Here is a 20060-nt window from a genome sequence, read left to right on the forward strand (position 1 = left end):
AGACATCAGCCCCACTTCTGTAGACTGGGTGGATTTTGAAGAATAAGTTCGTGTATTTGATAAATCATATTTCATTTTTGTAGCTAGATGTTTGTCATTATTAAAAATAAAGTTCAATGAAGAATTTAACATAATAAAATAAAGGTGATTTAAAAGTCCACCCAAGTTTTAGACTGATACAGGACTTTGGAATAACTTTTCTAAATACCAAGAGTAAAAAATACTTGTGTCTGAATAGATTGGAGATACTAACCATCTGTAAAATCTATCCTAGGCAAGTCAAAATTCTGGTATAATTTTTGTGTTACCAGCCCAACTTATTTTTGTGAAACCAGAAATTCTGCAGAGAGAGCCCCCTACCTCCCTCTAGGGAAAGCTGCATTAAGCCATTGAGTGTGGATTGGCCTCAATTGGAATATTCGTCTTTGTTTCCCAGAGGCCCTATTTACAATGCTCTTCACCTATGGCTAGACCAAAGAATATAAGCATCTGCCTAAACTAAATATATTTGGGGCTTCTCAAGGATTTGGAAAAGAAAATATTTCCACTTCACATCTGGGAAATGGGGTAATAGCCGGTTGTACACTGCATGACCACACCTACACGAATATATACATATGGGTTACTCCCTTATGCCACTCAACCTGACCCAAGTGTCTAAGATTAAACTAAAGTTTAAATCTCAAAAAATGTCCCAAGGCTCACTCTCTTTAAAAAAGTGTTTGCTAGTGAGAAATAATAAAATAAACTGATTTCAAATTTTTTTAAAAAAAATTTAATTTATTGATTGATTTTTAGAGAAAGGAGTAGGGAGGGAGAGAGAGAGAGAAAAAAGGGGGTGAGGAGCAGGAAGCATCAGCTCATAGTACTTGCTTCCTGTATGTTCCTTGACCAGGCAAACCTAGGGCCTTGAACCAGGAACCTCAGCATTCTAGGTTGACACTTCATCCACTGTGCCACCAAAGGTCAGGCAGCTAATTTGGAATTTATGGAAACACATGTCCTGGCTGGTTGGCTCAGTGGTAGAGCACTGGCCCAGTGTGTGGATGCCCCAGATTCGATTCCCAGTCAGGGTACACAGAAGAAGCGAGCACTGCTTCTTTACCCCTCCCCCTTCTCTTACCTTTCTCTCTCTCTCTTTCTCTCTCTCTCTCCCCCTCCTTCCCTCTCTCCCTACCTCTCGCTCTCCCGCAGCCATGGCTCGATTGGTTAGAGCAAAGCTGGTCTCAGGTGCTGAGGAAGGCTCCATGGCCTCTGCCTCCAGCGCTAAAAAAGAATGGCTCCATTGCTGAGCAGTGAAGCAGTGGCCCCAGATGGGCAGAGCATCGCCCCCTGGTGGGCATGCCGGGTGGATCCCGGTCGGGCATATGCAGGAGTCTGTCTGCCTCCCCTCCTCTCACTAAAATAAATAAATAAAACAAATTTAGAGAAGCAGTTTTTCCTAAGTAAATACCAATTTTTGCCAAGGTATGCCTGTATAAGCATGAAATTTTTTAAAAAGGGTGACATTTCTCAGCATAAGGAGAACCATTAAGTTGAATAAAGTATATGGAACTAAGAAAGGAATTGACCATGCTTCTTAACTCTTTAGTAAATTTCTTTAGTGTATTTCAAAGATGGCCAAGTGCTTCAGAATTCTCTGTATTTCAGAATGAACCCAGAGGCCTTTAGTTAACCAAAACTCAGAACTAGTAAATTGGAATGTTTTCAACTTGGGGTTTTGAGTCCTTGTGACCAAATACAGGTACATTTCAAACCTGACTTAAGCTGTGGGGGGTGGGGGTGGGGTAGGCAAACAGCAGGCATGTCACTGCTAAACTTTTTATATATTTCCACTCTTCCTTTAAAAAATAAAAAAATCCATCTGCTGATCACAGCAGGTCAGAATCAATCCATGAACTTGGCTATCCCAGGGTTCAGTCAGTTCTGACATACAAGTGGGCCTCAGTTTCAGGAAGGCTCTCAGACGAGGAACTGTCTTTGAAGGTGGCTTTTCTAAGCCCAATAAAAGATAAGAAAGGTAAAAGTATACAGGAATTTATCACCAGAAGAGAAACTTATCTGATGTTGCTTAAGACCTGATACAGGAATAGGGAAGATTGAACCAGAGTCTCTCCATTCTATCCACGAAGACACTAATGGCATGCTTACTAATATGGAATCCAAGGAGAAACATAAGGTGCTAGAAAAGTCAGCATCAATTCAAATCCCTGCCCACATTTTACGTTTCCATTGCACACTATGTGCTGAACTATTTTGCTCATCAATATGCATGCATGGCAAAGAGAAGGACATATTTACTAGGTAACTAAATTCCTAGAATTAACTCGACCCATTATTACTGTATCTGCAGAGAGAATGACACCTCATCTTGATGCCAGCACTAGGTGATATTTTCAATATTGTGCTAACAGTGCCACCTTTTACACGTCATCACAGGCTTTTGACCTAATCAAATGAAAAGAAGCATTTGAACAAGAGATAGTAGTTTTCAAAAGACTGAGTCACCTAATAACCGTAATAACTCCAAAATTGAAAAATAATGTGACGCCTGTCAGATGATCTTTCATCATTGAAAAGGTTAGCAGCAGCTGTCGTAAGCACTGATCCAGCCTGTGTATCACAGGGCAGGGTAGTGGCTTTGCAGCACTGAGCTGTCTGTTATTTCAAGGGGGTGATCTGTTCCTGAAATCTGAATGTGCTGTTTCCTGTTAGCGAGGTGACAGGTGTAATATGCTATGATGCTTTCCTGGGTGAGTAGATTTTCTTCTTTCCTTCTACTTGACCTCATGTAAACCATAGGGTAATTCTTAGTGAGCTCAGTTCTCTGCTAGCTTGTACATCCTGACGCCGTGGCCACGACCCCACTGGGGAGCCGAGGGAACTGGAAGAGCACTGGCTTAGAGCAGGCAGGGCCTTGCCTGCGGCGGCACCAGCAGTCCCGCGAGCCGGGATGGGACTCCTGGAGGCAGCAGTTCGGAGTCTGGCTCTGCTGAGGTTTTGTGAAGAACAAGTCCCTTAAACTTCTTAAGAGTTTATCTTTGAAACTTAAAAATAAGTGGGTTGAAGGTGAGCTTTCCAATAGGTTCCATTGCTGATTCTACAGTTGATACAATTTCTTGTAATTGTACATGGAAGCATTTTGTAAACTTCAAAATGAGGCGATGAGCCCTTTTTCAATCTAACACTTCATTTTTAAGTGACATATTTTCAGGGTGAAAGGTTTTTAAAAGTGAAATCAGCCTGACCAGGCGGTGGCGCAGTGGATAGAGCGTTGGACTGGGATGCCGAGGACCCAGGTTCAAGACCCCGAGGTCGCCAGCTTGAGCGCGGGCTCATCTGGCTTGAGCAAATAAAAAATGCTCACCAGCTTAGACCCAAGGTTGCTGGCTCAAGCAAGGGGTTACTCGGTCTGCTGAAGGCCCGCGGTCAAGGCACATATGAGAAAGCAATCAATGAACAACTAAGGTGTCGCAACGAAAAACTGATGATTGATGCTTCTCATCTCTCTCCGTTCTTGTCTGTCTGTCCCTATCTATCCCTCTCTCTGTCCCTGTAAATAAATAAAAAAATAAAAGTGAAATCACATAGAGCCGCAGACCTAGACCTCTCATTCTCCAGATCAGGAGACTGGTGCATATTCTCGTGGGTCCGTGTGCCCTACCACGTCCTTCTTGTGCTAAATCCAGTGGCTTTCTGGAAGTCATTGGAAGTCTCCTTGTGGCACTCTGTTACACTCATGTCGCTTGGAGATCATTTGATCCAGTGTTTCCCAGTTAGCCTTCAATCAGGGCACACCTGACATCTTGAAATCAGTGTAATGCTGCCTTTCTGGAACCCTCCCTGAGTCATTTCCCCGGTGTCTGACTTCTTTGTGTGGTCTGAATTTAGGATTTTCTATTCTCTTTCTTTTAAAGGTCTGTTACAACTTGAGTGAACCTTTGCATATCACCCTACTTGCACACAAAACCAAGCATAATAAGAAATCTGAGGCATGCTGTACAATGAGGCATATTATAAAGGTCCCCAGTGGAGTTGCTTGTTACCTAAAAGTTGGCTGAATATAGTGTACGAAGTGAAGTGGCATGTTCTGTACCGTACTTACATACATAGATACAGAAAATATCGATATTATATTTGAAACAACAAATTTAAAATGTTTCTCGAACAATGTTTCTTGAGATCTAGGGTAAAATTGGCCCAGCAAACAGATATCATGAGGGGAACTTTTGTTAGATTTAAATACATTGTATTCTTAATGTACTTTACCTTTAAATTTTACTTTGTTTACTGTGCTGAACACTCACGATAGATTTTTTTTACTAAGGTGAATTTTACTTGCTTTCATTTTATTTTTTATAACCTCTTTTTTCCTCTCCTTTCTACCTGATGATTTTTGAATTGTTTGTCTGTATATAGCTATAGACATAGATGCTACTGGCTTAGATGCAGAAGAAAATGATATTCCAGCAAACCACCGCTCCCCTAAACCCAGTGCAAACAGTGTAACGTCACCCCACTCCAAAGAGAAAAGAATGCCCTTCTTTAAGAAGGTAACATGAACTTCCGAGCTCCCATCTGTCCACCTGCTCCACTGCACTGCGTCACATTCTAGTCCTGTTGACTGTCTGCGTCCTTTGATAAGCCAATAACATGCATGCTCTGTTATTCTTTGTTTCTCTTTCACGCTGCTATAGCTAAGCAGAAGCAGAAATCGGTAAGTCTACATTGACATAAGCTGTGTTTATCCTGCCACTGGCATCATTAGCATTCAAGTCCATGGTTTTATGAAATACAGTCATTTCTGTCCCAAGAACCTACCAAATTGCTAATTGAGTCTATGCATTGCAAACCAACTAAATTCAGGGAGTGACCCGTGAGAGCACAATTACAGTACTTATCCTTTTTGATGGAATAATATCGACCACCGAGGGAACTTGTTTAAACATTCCAGGATGTCCAACACTGACAATGCCATATAATGCACCTCTATTGTGCATGCTTTATTCTGTCTGTCTTTGTCTCTTTCTTTTTTCTGAAAATTTAACTTATAATCAAGCATATTAAAACCATTATTACATTCTAATTTATGATAGCCCGATACATAGCTTGTACTTAAAATTATTCAAGTCTTAATTTAGTCAGTATTTAAACTTCTAATCCATTAGGTGCAAAATCTGCAGATGAACAAGACCAGTGGAAAACTGCAGGCTTGTTTGGGCGGTTTACTGTGAGTTATTCCTATTGTCATATATAAATCCTCTCCCGATGTTCTTGCCTTCTCCATCGGTCAGATCTCAGCACCTCACGTGCTGGTCAATGGGGCGGTGGTCATGCGTAGAGCCTTTGCCACTGGCCAACCAGGATGCTATAAAGTGATGCTCCTCATCCCCTGACTGAAAACTAGGTAGTCCTGAGGTCTCTATACTCCAGACAGAGTCTGGTTTCTTTCAACACACTTTGTGGCTTCAGAGCATTATTTTTAAAGGATGTCTCTCTACCATTTTCCATTCCTTCTCTTCTTTTACACACCACTTTCCACAGCCCACTCTGCTGTCCTTATGGTCGTACTCTCTAATATCACAAAGTCCCACACAGCCATGGGTATGTGCTGACACACAGACGTGGAGTAAAGCACTGTGCTCTGAACTCTCCACGTGCTAACCTCTTCCTCTGCAAGTATGGTGCTCTGTGGAGGAACTCTAAACTCATCAAAGAGGTATCATACTGAACTGTGAAGTTGTTTTTTAAATAAATTGTGGTTACCTTAATAATGGATGACCTGAGCACTGCAGGCCAAAATTGAACAGTTGGCTTTTTGGTGTGTGAACCAAAGCCTCAGCCCATCTCTCTGGTCCTGTCTTCATATCACAGTGAAAACTTACAGCCAGATAAATGACCAGCAGTGCAGAAGTCTAGAAAGTCTACGTTGCTAAGCTGCTCTGTGCTTCCAGAGCAGTAACACGGACTAAAACCAAGTCAGTCGAGATAAGATTTTTTTGAAGTTTTCTTACTCTTAAATTTCAAAACTTTAACAATGTTGATCACAATTTTTCCATTGAAGAATTCGAACAACCTAAGGTTAGCAGGAAAGAGTAGAGAGAAATGATAGTGTCATAATCAATAGGGCACAAAGTACCAATATTCCATCAAATAAGGTAATTTCTGTAGCTGCCCTGTTGACTGAGAAGCTGACTGATCACCAGCATCGGGTAACCCTTTGCTGCCTTATAGTCACAGATCAAGGGGACCAAAGACCTGCCATATACTGGGCCACTTAATGCTGAAAGGCTTAAAACTTCTTGGTAGCCGTTGTTACTAAAATGCATGCAATTACTATTCCTAATTGCCATGGTGGAAAAGGTATTCTCATACTTCCTGGTTATAAAGACTTGGCTTCCAAACATTTTCAGTATGATCCCAGGTGGTATAACTGTAATAATTTAATAAATATGCTTATGATGCCTTCGGCACTGGTATTCATTCTTCTTATGTTATTGATGTGGTCATCTGCAGTGCAGAGTTCAAAAACAATAAACAATCTAAGATTCAATGATGTTGTTTTCCATGTTTAGGTTGCTTTTAGAGTGGTGCTTGTGTGGCATTTGTGCTGTCACTGTATTATGTTTGTCTTGTTTATTTTTTTCTTCTGTTTAAAAATATATTCTACATTTATTGTGGCTTTTTAAATGAATTTTAAATACTAGTTAAAATCTTAAGCCATAAAATTTGACAGTACAATCACAGTAATATTTTTCCCCCTCTGATTATATTTGTCTATGACATGAGCAAAATCTCAGATGGAAGCTTTAGAATGTGAAATGGGTTTTAATTTCCCCCCTTCAGCAACGTAATTGGATTCAGAAAGTCTGTAATGAGCAATTTTAAGCAACAAGAAAAGGTTCTGGAGCAACAGGCTGATGCAGAAAGTATATTCACATTTGTATATCACTTGATCAAATTTTTCCAATAGTTTGAAGATTATTTTTCTTACTATTGGTCTGTGTGACTAAAAGTAATTCTTAAATTTTTAAAATATTATTTTCAGGTGCTCCTTAGTGCAGAAAGATTCATATAATAATGATAGGTCTAAGGCCTTATCTACCTCTCTCTTCTGATTTAAAAAGGCCATTGGGGGGATCAGTGGAACATGTTTTGCTATCAAAATAGGCAATTTTAATAAAGTCAAACAAATTAGCAGTTACCTGATATTTTGGAAAAACTGTATTTTGATTATTTTATTTGAAAAGTTTCGAAAGTTTTAAAAATTGCTACTAAATTTAGCTCTTCCCCCTCATCTGCATAAAGAAAGAAAAATTGGTGGGGGAAGCCATGAATTAATTATGTAACGAAAACACTACTAACGGCTCTTGAGAAGCACTTTAGAGATGCAGGTTGGTAACGAACCTGTGGAGGCCGCTGAAGCAGGCTTGATGATGTCACACGTTACCCACCTTCCCTCCAAGACACAGAAGCCGCGCTGTTTAAGTTTCAAGACTTGGAAAGCAAAAGTCCAAAAATATCAGTTTGTGAATAGTAATTCTGATAACTGTTTACTGAAACAAGCATGCCCACTCATTGAAACTCCTACAGTGAAGTAGGACTTTTTAAGTATTTGATAATGAGAGTTACAGTGTTTTGAAATTCAGTTTATCCAGGTAAGACAAACATCTGATAAGCAAAGGTAACGAGACCTCGCTTTTCTCCATACTTAAGCATGTTAGGTCTGACCATGTGGCTCTTCAGAAAACTCCAATGCATCCAAAAAAGCAATCTAAACTTCCGATCAAGCCTAAAGCACCTATTCTGCATGAGGCATGTTTCTGTCTGTTCTACCAACTAGTTGTCATTCAAAAGCAGCACCTTCTGCTTTAGGAACTAATCTGTTAGTAGCATTTGTTAAGGAGAGCAAAAAACAAAACAAAACAAAAAAACTATAGATAATTCAATAACTTGAAAACTTTAGGAAAATAAACCCACCAATCTTTTATTGGGTTTATTTAGAAAAGAGGCAAGTTTAAAAAAAATGTCTGAAAAGCCAGTGCCTCATATTACAGATCTCAGAAAGAACAGTTTTATGCAAAATTCTTAAGTTCCCCCACCTGTTAACCATCTGAAGTCCTCTACTCTCTTCGCAGACAGAGCACATGCCTCCCTATGATGTGGTACCTTCCATGCGGCCCGTGGTCTTGGTAGGCCCCTCTCTGAAGGGGTATGAGGTACGTAGCTGCCTTCTGGAGCACACTTGACATTTGCATGCTGAACTGCTTTGTGATTCCACCTCGCTCTCCTGATTCGTGAATATAGAACTTAAAGAGCTCCTACCAGCAAAGCATGTTTCTGTTCAAGTGGTGGACTACATTGCTTCCTGTTTTGTTGGGTTTTATTTTCTCTGCTGTTGCTCTGGAGATGTCTGCTAGTTACAGTTTACTCAGCCCAGGCAAATAGTAGATGGAGAGCGACTGAAACACTTCTGATGTGATGTACTGTCATTAAAACATCAGTGTAAATTCAAGGAACTTTGACTTTTTAATTGACATTCTATTGGCACTCAGAACAGAAAGATGTGGTAATCTTGCATGCTTTTCCACATTGGAAACCCAGGTTTTCAGACATTCTTAAGAGGAATAAAATTGTTTTATCATAATAATAATATTTTTGTTGTATCTTAACGTACTGCTTGCTCAATTGCAGGTCACAGATATGATGCAGAAAGCATTGTTTGATTTTTTAAAACACAGATTTGAAGGACGGTGAGTATTTTAGAATCCTGGGTATTGTGGATTTTGTCTTGAAGATGACAAAACATGGGTGGAAAAGGCATGTGATCCTTAGAGAAATCTACTGTCTGAAATCGATAAGTGGCAGGAAATAAGTTCCATCCACTTCAATCCGATTCGATGAATATTGGTCACATTTGCTTGACACGTCGTCACACCTGGATAACCCATTTCCCTACTATTGCACTTGCATCCATAAGCTGAACTTGGCCAAATACCTGCTAACTAGTCTCATTCCAAATTCATGGTCCACGGGCCCCCATTGCTGCCAAGAAATCATACTAAATATCCCTCTCCTATTCTCGTTTCTACTCTTCTAAAAAGAAAGTCTTCTAAAAGACTTTCCATACCTGCTCCTCTGTCCTCAAACCTTTAACATCTCCTGCTCACCATGCTCTCCCCCATGAATTTGCTTCCTATTTCACTGAGACAGAGAGGAACTCCAAGAGTTCCCACCACCACGCCTACTCCCATTTGGATGTTTGCCTGAATGCTCTCTGACTTCTCCTGTTACTATTAGCCATGGCCAACACAACCCTTTGGGGGCTAGACCCAATTCCCCATTCCACCTGACAGAGCCATAACAACCCTTTCTTCTCTCCCCCTTGGTATTTCTCATTCTAATGGAAATACCATAAGTATATAAAACATAGTTATTTCTTCCTTCAACAAACGTTTGACCTCAATTTCCCTCTATCTGTCCCATTTTTCTCCTGTTCTTTATAGCAAAACTCCCTGAAAAAATTGTGTATACAGGCTCTCTTCTCATAACTGGAGCCTACTCATCATCACTCAACCAAAACTAATGTCAGATCACTAGTCATGTCAGTGGCTCCTACATTGCTAAAGCCAGGCTAAGTCTGCAGTCCTCCTCTTAAATGACATGGTGGACCACACCATCCTCTCTTAAACACTGTGTTTGGTTTTTAGAACCACACTTCCCTGGTTTCCCTTCTGTCTCACTAGCTAGCTCTTTGTCTCCTTTGCTGGTTCTTCCTCGACAACTAGACATCTTGGAAAGCCCAGGCTAAGTCCCTTCTTCTCACTCTTCTACCTACACTCCTTTGGTGATTTCATTCAATGTCAGACTTTTAAATAGCATTCTTTATTGGCCTCTCCTCTTACTTTCAGACCTTTATATCCAACTGCCTAGTCAACAAAACCACTAAGATGGCTAATGGACTGCTTGAACTTAACCTCCCAACTTACCCCAAACCTGCTCCTCTTGTTGTCTTCATTTCTCAGTTAGTAATTTCTTCATCTTTCAGTTCTAAGTCCCTTCAGCTCCAGATCATTGAATCATTCTTCACTGTTCTTTTTCTCTTCCATCTTACACTGAAATGCTGTTATCTGTGTCTTAAAAATGTATCAAGAACCTAACCATTCTTTACACATCCTCTGCTTTTGATCTGAGATGTTATCCTCTCCCTAGATTAATGCAACAAGTTGCTCCTGACTTGTGTCTTTGCTTTCATCACTGTTTCCTTAATGTGTTCTCAATTCAGCAGCCTTAAGGACCCTCTTCAACTGTAGGATGGATCTTATTACTCCTTTGTTCAGCTGTACCCAATGTCTTCTCTTTTCACTCAGCATGAAAACCAGTCTTTATAGTGGCCTAAAGACTCTGGTCTGCCACCCATATCCCAATACCCCTCGTACCTTTGACTTTAACTCTTAGTACTCTCCCTTGCTCCTTTTGCTCCTGCCACACTGACTTCCTTGTTATTCTCTGAGTGTTCCAGACAGCTAGATCTATACCTGCCTCAGGGCCTTTGTACTTGCAGTTAGTTTCCTGTGCTAGCAATACTTTTCCCTCAAATATTCTTTTTAGTATATGTGCACGCGCACACACATTGTCATTCTTCTCTGACTTTTTCCCATAATTCTTTTATGTATTTATTAATTTTGTTTGTTGTCATTCTCCCACACTTAGAATATAAACTCCAGAAGAGCAGGGTTTTTAAAATGTTTTGTCAACTGTCTACTCAGTGCCTAGAACTGCGGTGTGAGTGACAAATGGATGAATGCTGAAGGAACGTCTCCTGTGTACTCTGTTAGGGAAGTGTGGAGACGTCAGAGCCGCTCGCTATCTTTGCCTGTACGGAGCTCATGTGTAACCCATAAATTGAAGCCTCCAGCAGTAAGATAGATAAACAGGAAATGAAAGGGCAGCTCAGCTGGTGTGTGGCTAAGGAGCAGGTAGCATAAATGGAGGAAGGAGTAACACTGATGTAGGGATGTTGGCATCCAGGAAGGGCTTTTTCAGTGGAGCCTGTGATTTCACCACCAAGTGAATTAAGAAAAGAAGGGGCATGTCCACCAGAGGATATAAAGTGTGTGACAACATAAAGATGTGACACAGCATCACGTGTGAGGCAAGCCACCTAGGAGTACATCTTCAAGTCAAGTCCAGGCAGAGAGCGACCAGTAATGAAGCCGGGCCATGTCTAGCGTGTCATGGTAATCATCTTGAACTTAATTCTTTTACCCTCCTCCCCTTAACTTGCTTCCATAAATATCCCAAGTGTATTCTATGCGCCAAGCATTATGAGAAGCAAAAGCAGACAAGGACCTTGGCTTCATTGGAGGACAGACTTGAATCAAATAACCAGTGGGCACTATAGTAAAGGTTAAGCCAATTTCTGAAGCATCAGAGATATGATTGGAGTCTAAAATGGAAACTTCAAAATTTAAAAAAAGAGTAGATTATAGGGAACCTGGGGATATACAGGGAAGGTGAATATTTCTGTATTTTTAACAAGACAAATGTGCTGCCTCTCTTCACATTTATTTTCTCCTCCTACCCTAACAGGACAGGTGCAATGATATTTGTAGGTTTCAGTGTTCTTTTAGATTTTCTAATATAGTACTTTCTCCCTTGACCACATCTGCTTCTACAGCCATTTCTAATTATGTTGACTTTAGGCAGGAGCGGCAAGGACAAAGTGAGATACTTTTATAGGAAGACAAGTATTGTTAGAAATCAAGCAAAGGACTCAATAAGAAAAGGAAAATAGAATTCAAGGTGTAAAAAGACTTTATGATCAAAATCTAACTAACCTAATGTTCCTAATTAGAGTTTTTTTTGTTTTCCATTGCTTTATGAAATATGTTTTATTTTTTTGAAATATATTTTATTTCATGCCAGGAACCACAGCTTGGTCCTTGGACCATTGGCTTGGGCCCAGGCTGTTAGGCTCTGGCCAAGTATAAAAGGCATGCCTCTGGTTGGGCCTGTTTAACTTGTATTTCTTTATCCTTGGTGCTGTCATTGATCACAATCTGGAATTATCCACACAAGCATGGGCACCAGAAAATTCTGCTAGACTGGGCGCTCACTGTGCTTTCCGTGAATGAGTTACCACCGCCTTTTGCCAAATGCCAGAGAGGGGGGAGGAGATGGAATTTCCTGATTTGCCATTTCTGTTTAAACCTGAGCACGTTTTGAATTTGGAAGATATATAGATTCCAGCCCTTGGGTATATCTTAGACCAGTGTTCTAAAGTATCGGCCATCCAGATTTCTTTTAAGAAACACGGAAACAAGAATATCTGCATGTTGTATTACTCTTTTGTTTCTAGCCAGAAGTAATTTCCTTATGGCTTTATGAATGGACCTGCCTTGGCTCATCTTGACTATAACACTGGAGCTCAACTTCCTAGGCCTGTGATCACCAATTAAAGATCCTTGAAGGCAGTAATGGCCCCAAAAGGGAGAATTTCAAAAAGCAATGCAAATTTTAACTTTTTTTTTTAACCCATGGCAAGACATTCAGAGTAACTGAATCATTAAATATCTTTGCTTTTGGCAAGTCAAGGTAGCAATAGAGGGCAGAAAGTCATCAAACGCATCAGGATGTCTAATTCTAAATAGGCATGTGATTCTAAAGGGAAAAATGAATTACTCCTTAATTAGTATCTATTAAATAAACCATTAAGTGTTTTAGAAAATTAAAGCCTAGGAGGGAGAAAATATGAAAGGAAGTGTTGGTGATGAAAAGATTCTAGGTAGAAATTTTTTTCTGTTCTTAAACCTAGTTAAGTTCATTTCCTGAAGCCCTGGAGTGTTGTCAGAATCATGGTCCTGGTTGTTAAGATAGCATGTTTAAGTGTCAGGTCAAAGAAGAGATGATAAATCATCATCCTTCCTGTTGTGTGTAATGGAGCAGCCCTATTAAAGTGGATCGACTCTAACCACCTGTGTCAAAGAAACAAAGCAGCTCCCCATTTCCCTGGTAGGATAATGACAGGTAAATTAGCAAGGATACCAGGGACAAGAAGGAAAGCTGCCATAGTGATGAATGCAGTTAGTTATCCTTCCAGTGTTTTGAAAATGTCAGCTCCTGGCACTGAAATGTCTAGAATTCATACTGGATTTCTGTAGGGATATGTACTTCTTGAATCTTGTGGGCAGGGGTTGTACTGAAAATTCAGTAATCCTGGGAGTCATTATATCACCTTATTTTGTGGGAAATTTACTTAGTTCTAAGACAACAACTTCTAAACTGATGGTTGTCTACCTTGGTATATACCTTAGAGTCAACTACAGCATTTTAAAAATAAACTAGAAAACAAGGGCTTATAGTCTAGTGGTGATTAATGGGAATGAAATCTCTAGGGTGGGACCCAATGTAACTTTATAAGTTTTTTTTTTAATTTTTTATTTATTCATTTTAGAGAGGAGAGGGAGAGACAGAGAGAGAGAAGGGGGGGAGGAGCTGGAAGCATCAACTCCCATATGTGCCTTGACCAGGCAAGCCCAGGGTTTCGAACCGGCGACCTCAGCATTTCCAAGTCGACGCTTTATCCACTGCGCCACCACAGGTCAGGCCCCAATGTAACTTTAAAAGTTTATAGAGCAATTTGGATGAACCAGGGAGGTTGAGAACCACCCCTCTAAACTGAATTCTTCCCTTAGGATTTTCAAGGTCTTTTTTTCTTGCCAGAAACTCAAGTAATGACAGTTTCCAAAGCATGACTGAAGGACTTGAAATAAGATAGTGGCCAGTGTTCACAGGGCGCACAGAGCTCCCGGGAAGCAGGTCAGCGGGAACCGGGCTGGGCAGTGCCATGTGCGGAAAGGAAATGGCGTGTGAAGCAAAGACGAAGATGCACTGATACAGAAAACCCTTCTGCTAAGTGGGTTCACTCTCGAGATGCTCCTGACGGCTTTTGTCTGTCTGGTCACCACTGTAATCCTGGGATGGTGCCCATGTCGGGCAGCCTGCCGCCTAGTGAGTGTGCAGGCCCCGTTAGAGGCACAGGACCCAGGACCCAGATTCTGGTCATCAGCAGTGCTTGGGCTTTACTCAGCTGTGCTGGGATAATGCCCAGCCCCTCAGGTGCTCACTTTTCCCTCTGCCTAAATGCCCTGCCCACAGTATCCATATGACTCAGTGGTTGCCAGGGGCGGGGTGGGGCAGGATTGACTACAGAGGGGTAGCACAGGGGAATTTGGGGGGGGGGGGTAGTGGAATTATTCTGCACCATGAATGTGATGGTGAATATGGAACTCCGTGAATTGCTCTCAGCTCATAAAAGATCAACTTTATGGTGTGTAGGTCATTTTTTTTTCTTGGCAAAATCCAGTAGTTCTTTTCCACACTGTACTGAATGCACTGCTCTCTAAATGGCAACCAGTTATAATTGTTTTGGCTACATCTTTCAGTATTGACTCCTTGCCTCTAACGTACTTCATTAGCTACTTGAGTTTTTAGTGATGGGCGCTCTCCACTGACGTGTGTGAAGCCTGTGTAGCTCTCTCACGCATGTGCCTCCTCTCTCTCACACATGCCTGCATACGCATCTCATCCTCTGGTCTCCCAACGGCTAAGTCATCATTTTTGACTGGCTCCATGTTTAGTATGTGTGATAGCCATGCACATATTTAAATAGGCTGTGTTATACACTCTAATTACTTTTTCACATGTGTTGCCTTTGTGATTACCATGAAATAATTTTACTTTCTACACTTGCTTAATTTTCTATGTATTTAGCACTAATTCAGCCCTAAACTCTCCCCCAGTTGTCTGTGCTCACAGTGGAGTCACACACACCAGGTAGCCTCTCAGCCTTGTCCTTGTGAACCCCTGGCAGCATCTGGCCGCGCCCGTATGGGCAGGTTCTCTCTCTGTCTGTGCTGGGTGTACATTGCTACTCTGGGACATCCCTTGTCACTGTCCTTCGGATTGGAGCCCCCTTTTCCTAGATCCCTTGCCCTCTTTCAGGTTTACCCTGTCGTTTCTGTCAACATCACCCTCTAATAGGGTCCCTAGAAAGAGTGCATACACACTTTCTCTGAAACCTGAATCTCTAAAAATGTCTTTAACCAACTCTCCCATTTAATTGATAATTAAAATAGAAGTGGAATTCTAATTGGAATAATTTCTCCTCAGAATTTTTAAGGCTTTTTGCACCATGGGACCTGTCTTTTCCTCTGGAATCATTTAGATTTTGCTTTGTCATGAAATTTATATGAATATGTCTTCCAGCTTTTGTGTTAGACCCTTTCAATTTGGAAAAATCAGACTGTTAATTCTAAAACTTTTTTTTTTTTTTTTTAGTTTTCTATCATCTGTTTTCTTAATTCTCTTCTTGTTAGACGTCTTGTTATTTGGAAGTTGAACTTTCTGCATAATTCTCCAGTTTTCATACCTTTCTTCTGTTTTCCATCTCTTTGTCACTTCCGATTTACTCCTTGGAAGATGTCCTTTATCTTCTAGCCCTTCTTCTGAATTTTTGTTTCTAAAACTTTTATATATTTAATTTCCAAAAACTCTTTCAGACTTTTTCTGATTCTGAATTTTGAAATAGAAATCTGTCTGGTTTCATAGGTACACTCATTTCTTAGCTTTCAACTTTGACAGCTGATTTTTCTGCTTGTTTTGGTCTCTCGTGTGGGAGGTTTCCCTAGGACTGCCCAGTGAACACCACTGCGCTCAGATATAAGAACGGGGCATGATATAATCAATTAGACATTCTGTGCTCATAGTGGAGTTTGTCAACCTTGTGTTTCCCTGTAGGACACAGCCTCATTGGACAATCTATGTAGAAAATGGCCAGTGTCATTGTCTTGGATCTTTTCTCTTTGAAGGTCAGATTCCCTAGAGGAAAATCTTCCATTTAGAATCCTTTCTTTTCCAAATAACATGTGTTTTCTGCTATTCTGGGGGTCAGAGACCCTCTGTTTTATTGCCTGTAGAGACTGAGCCTGTGGTGTTGTAGCACTCAGGGAAAGGATGACTGCAGTGGCTTGTTGTGGCAGAGGGGAGATGGACGGTTCTAATTCTGAACCACTTTTAACCAAATTTCCTGTTTCTAACTCCTCCTTCACCTTCTTCAAAGGCATCGTGACCCTTCTATTATGCTTCACAACACTTGCTACTGCTGACTGGTAGATTCAGCTGTCTCCAGTCTAAGTCCTTTGCCCTGTCTAGCTTCCACATTTTCTTCTCATTTCTACCCAATCTAAAATGACCCTCCTAACCAATTATTATCTGTGTCCTCTTCACAAGTTATCTAGTCATCTTAATCTTTATTAATTTTTTTATTTATAACCCACCTCTGCCACTAAACTGTTAGTTCTCTGAGGAAAGATCATGTTTAGCTTGTTCTTAACTATTTTCCTGCCTATCACAGGACCATACTCAGGAGAGGGTCTAGAATACAGGGCTGAGAATTCAGGCTCTGGGGAGCCCGGGTTCAAATCCCAGCTTCGTCATTTTTAGTTAATACGTAACCTTAAAGAATTCCCTATGGCTCATTTTCTTCATCAGCAAAGGTGGTATGATAATAGACCTCTCTGTTAGAGTTTTGGTGATGATTTAATGAGAAAATCCTGGTAATGAGATCATGCTTAGAACATGCCAGGCATTTGGTAGGTAAGCAACCGAGAAATGCTAGGGTAAGTAGAGCAGGATTAAAAAAAAAAAAGAATGATCAAGTGCCCTAACATTTTTATGGTTTGAAAATACAGTCACTACATATTTATTTCATATTTAGATGAGGTTGAGGCATGTATTTCTGTCCCTTTTATTATTCAGATAATAACCTCGGGGTCTTGTGTCACTTTTTCCCCAACAGGATATCCATAACAAGGGTCACTGCTGACATCTCGCTGGCCAAACGCTCAGTGTTAAATAACCCCAGTAAGCATGCGATAATAGAAAGATCCAACACCAGGTCGAGCCTAGGTAAGTGTGTGCCCTGCTCAGACACCTCTCCCTGAGACTGCCCCGGAGATTGAACTAGTTGACGGCTCCGTGCAGCACAGAGCAGAGCAGAAACGGGCAGGCGTTGCCAGTAGCTAGTGCCGTAGTCATAGTGATTTCATGGCAGGAGAGAATTTATTATGATTGTTTCAAGTTAAAACATCCACAGGCTGTCAGCATGAATGTTATGGTTGTGGTTTGTTTTCACTAACATGAGCTTCGGTGTCTACCAACTGAAAAACTTTGGGCCTTGCAAGAGTGTCACCATTAACAAGTTAATTACCTCTTTAAGGCCCCATTTTCCCCATCTAAACAGAAGAAGTAATACTAACCACCTTGTAGAATACCTGTAAGGATTACACATAGTGTGTCCTCTATATATGATGGCTATTACCCCAAAATCCCTTACTAATTGAATTGCATCAATAACTATATCATATTCAGCACAGTATATAGTGTGTGTGAGTGTCTTGAGCTTGATAAAGGATGAATTCCTGGTTGGTTTCCACAGATTATTCAGCAATATTTTTATTTTGTTGGTAAAAACTGTGTACAGATTTTGGTGAGCGTGCTGACAGGGCTGTGAGTACCGTTGATTATCGTGTACTCATTTGACCAAATGACCCTTGAGCAGCTGTTTCACCTGTTTGGTCTGTGCTTGGAGTTTTAGATTAATCGCTTTTACCCGTGGAACTTACTGGGTTAAGTTTCTCCTTTTATCTACTACATTTTCTCAGGCATTGATTTTAATTTTTTCTATTTGTATGTTAGATATATAAATCCTTTGAGAGACTGGCTTTTAACATAGAAGTTTTTAGTTTACTTTGAAGTGTATTTTTTAAACAATGGAAAAGCTATTAAAAATAATAAACTTTATCTGGTAGTCATGAGTGTGATCATTTCTAGAACTCAGTTTTGTTCTTTACCTAACAACCCCTCACTGAATAAACTTCAGTAATTTAGCTTTAGAAATATATTTGGAGGGGTGTGGTCATGCATTTTCATAGTGACTTCTTTTCATATCTTATCTGTGACTCTTTTTTTTTTTTAAAGAAGATTCTTTTCACTTTAATATTAACTAATTTTTTTTTTTTTTTTTTTTTTTTTTTTTTCATTTTTCTGAAGCTGGAAACAGGGAGAGACAGTCAGACAGACTCCCGCATGCGCCCGACCGGGATCCACCCGGCACGCCCACCAGGGGCGGTGCTCTGCCCCCCAGGGGGCGATGCTCTGCCCATCCTGGGCGTCGCCATATTGCGACCAGAACCACTCTAGCGCCTGAGGCAGAGGCCACAGAGCCATGCCCAGCGCCCGGGCCATCTTTGCTCCAATGGAGCCTTGGCTGCGGGAGGGGAAGAGAGAGACAGAGAGGAAAGCGCGGCGGAGGGGTGGAGAAGCAAATGGGCGCTTCTCCTATGTGCCCTGGCCGGGGATCGAACCCGGGTCCTCCGCACGCTAGGCCGACGCTCTACCGCTGAGCCAACCGGCCAGGGCCAACTAATTTTTTTTTTATGTGCCTGACCGCGGGCCTTCAGCAGACCGAGTAACCTGTTGCTTGAACCAGTGATATTGGGCTCAAGCTGGTGAGCTTTTGCTCAAACCAGATGAGCCCTCACTCAAGCTGGCGACCTCGGGGTCTCGAACCTGGGTCTTCCACATCCCAGTCCGACTCTCTATCCACTGCGCCACCGCCTGGTCAGGCTTATCTGTGACTCTTAAAACCCTTATTATACATTGTTGATGCTTACAATAATTGTTACCAAATGCTCATTTCATTGATCCAACTGATTGACAAAGTCAAGCAACTTGTTTAGACTCATCAGTTGAATCAGTGGCAGAATAGATTTGCTTAGCTTGCCAAGGCTCGTTGCAACTGCTAACTGCATGTATTTTTAAAGGACTCTATATACTTTATTGAGCATACACTGGACACTGAATGTCATGCTAAAGCCTGGGAATAAAAAGTTGAATTAGATTAGATGAAGCCTTTGCCCCCAGGGATCTTGGTGTAGCAGTAAAACAAATAAGTCAACAGCCGTTGAAATAGAGGGTGATGAGTGGTCTTGCATTGAACTGGTTGCCAAAGAGCTAATGCTGCAAGAGGGGGCATGGGCAGGGAAAAGCTTTTCCAAGGAGAGAAGCTGAGCAGAGACTTGAAGCATGAGGGTTTAGTCAAGAAAGAAAGGAAAGGGGCCTGACCTGTGGTGGCGCAGTGGGTAAAAGCATCGACCTGGAACGCTGAGGTCACCAGTTCGAAACCCCAGGCTTGCCTAGTCAGGGCACATATGGGAGTTGATGCTTCCTGCTCCTCCCTCTGTTCTTTCTATCTCTTTCCTCTCTCTGTCTCTTTCTCTCTCTGTGTCTCCTCTCTCTAAAAAAATGAATAAATAAAATGTAAAAAATAAATTGTAAAAAAAAAAAAAGAAAGAAAAGGGCAGGAGAGGGATTTTAAACTGGCTTCTGAAAGACATGTTTTACTTTGGTTGAGTGCATGGTTTTTAAAAGAGAGAAGTGGGAAGCGACAGCAGAGATAGGCAGGGGGACGGGGAAGGTATTAAAAATTTTGGAGCTTATCCTTAAGATGTTATGGAACCATGGAGATTTTAGGTAGGTATTCATCCATTTGACAAATATCTAGTTGCCAACCATGTGCCAGACGTTATGCTAAGTGCTGGGGACACCGTAAGCAGAGAAGTGACATAGTGCTACTTATGTTTTGGAAGGGTCATTGACAGCATTGTCAGGGAATATAATGGAACAGGGCAATGGAAGTGAGGAAAAATTAGGATTTCGTTGAAGCAGCCCTGGGCAGAAACATAGGCACATAGTAAACCGGGTGTCTTAAAAAAAAAAACCTGTATTAGCAGGGTGGGGATAAGGTCAGACGTGAATGTGGGGTGCGGGGAGGTGTCATTTAGGAAGGTATCATCATTCAAGTTAGAGAATAACAGAGACCTGAAGTGAGACAGTGGCAGAGGGAATGAGAATGGAAGGAATCCATAAATTAGAGTCTGGATTTGGCAGTCTGTTGAATATGAAACGTGAAGGAGAAAACTCCAGGATGATTTCCA

At 41.2% G+C, this 20060-nt stretch overlaps 1 protein-coding gene across 15 annotated transcripts in view; it reads left to right on the forward strand.

Annotated features, from left to right (window-relative positions):
• Nucleotides 1-20060, forward strand: part of CACNB2 (calcium voltage-gated channel auxiliary subunit beta 2) — a 417779-nt gene that overhangs the window by 381275 nt on the left and 16444 nt on the right. For 9 of the 15 annotated variants that reach the window (XM_066387392.1, XM_066387394.1, XM_066387400.1 and 6 more), the window contains 4 exons: nucleotides 4420-4553; nucleotides 8139-8219; nucleotides 8695-8753; nucleotides 16862-16971. In XM_066387392.1, the coding sequence (XP_066243489.1) occupies nucleotides 4420-4553; nucleotides 8139-8219; nucleotides 8695-8753; nucleotides 16862-16971 (384 nt within the window). Of the gene's footprint in view, nucleotides 1-4419; nucleotides 4554-4697; nucleotides 4718-5168; nucleotides 5231-8138; nucleotides 8220-8694; nucleotides 8754-16861; nucleotides 16972-20060 lie in introns of all 15 variants that reach the window. The other 6 variants (XM_066387395.1, XM_066387401.1, XM_066387405.1 and 3 more) reach the window with 3 other exon arrangements.

Source organism: Saccopteryx leptura, chromosome 5, assembly GCF_036850995.1.
Source record: "Saccopteryx leptura isolate mSacLep1 chromosome 5, mSacLep1_pri_phased_curated, whole genome shotgun sequence".
In the NCBI taxonomy this organism is placed as follows: domain Eukaryota; kingdom Metazoa; phylum Chordata; class Mammalia; order Chiroptera; family Emballonuridae; genus Saccopteryx; species Saccopteryx leptura.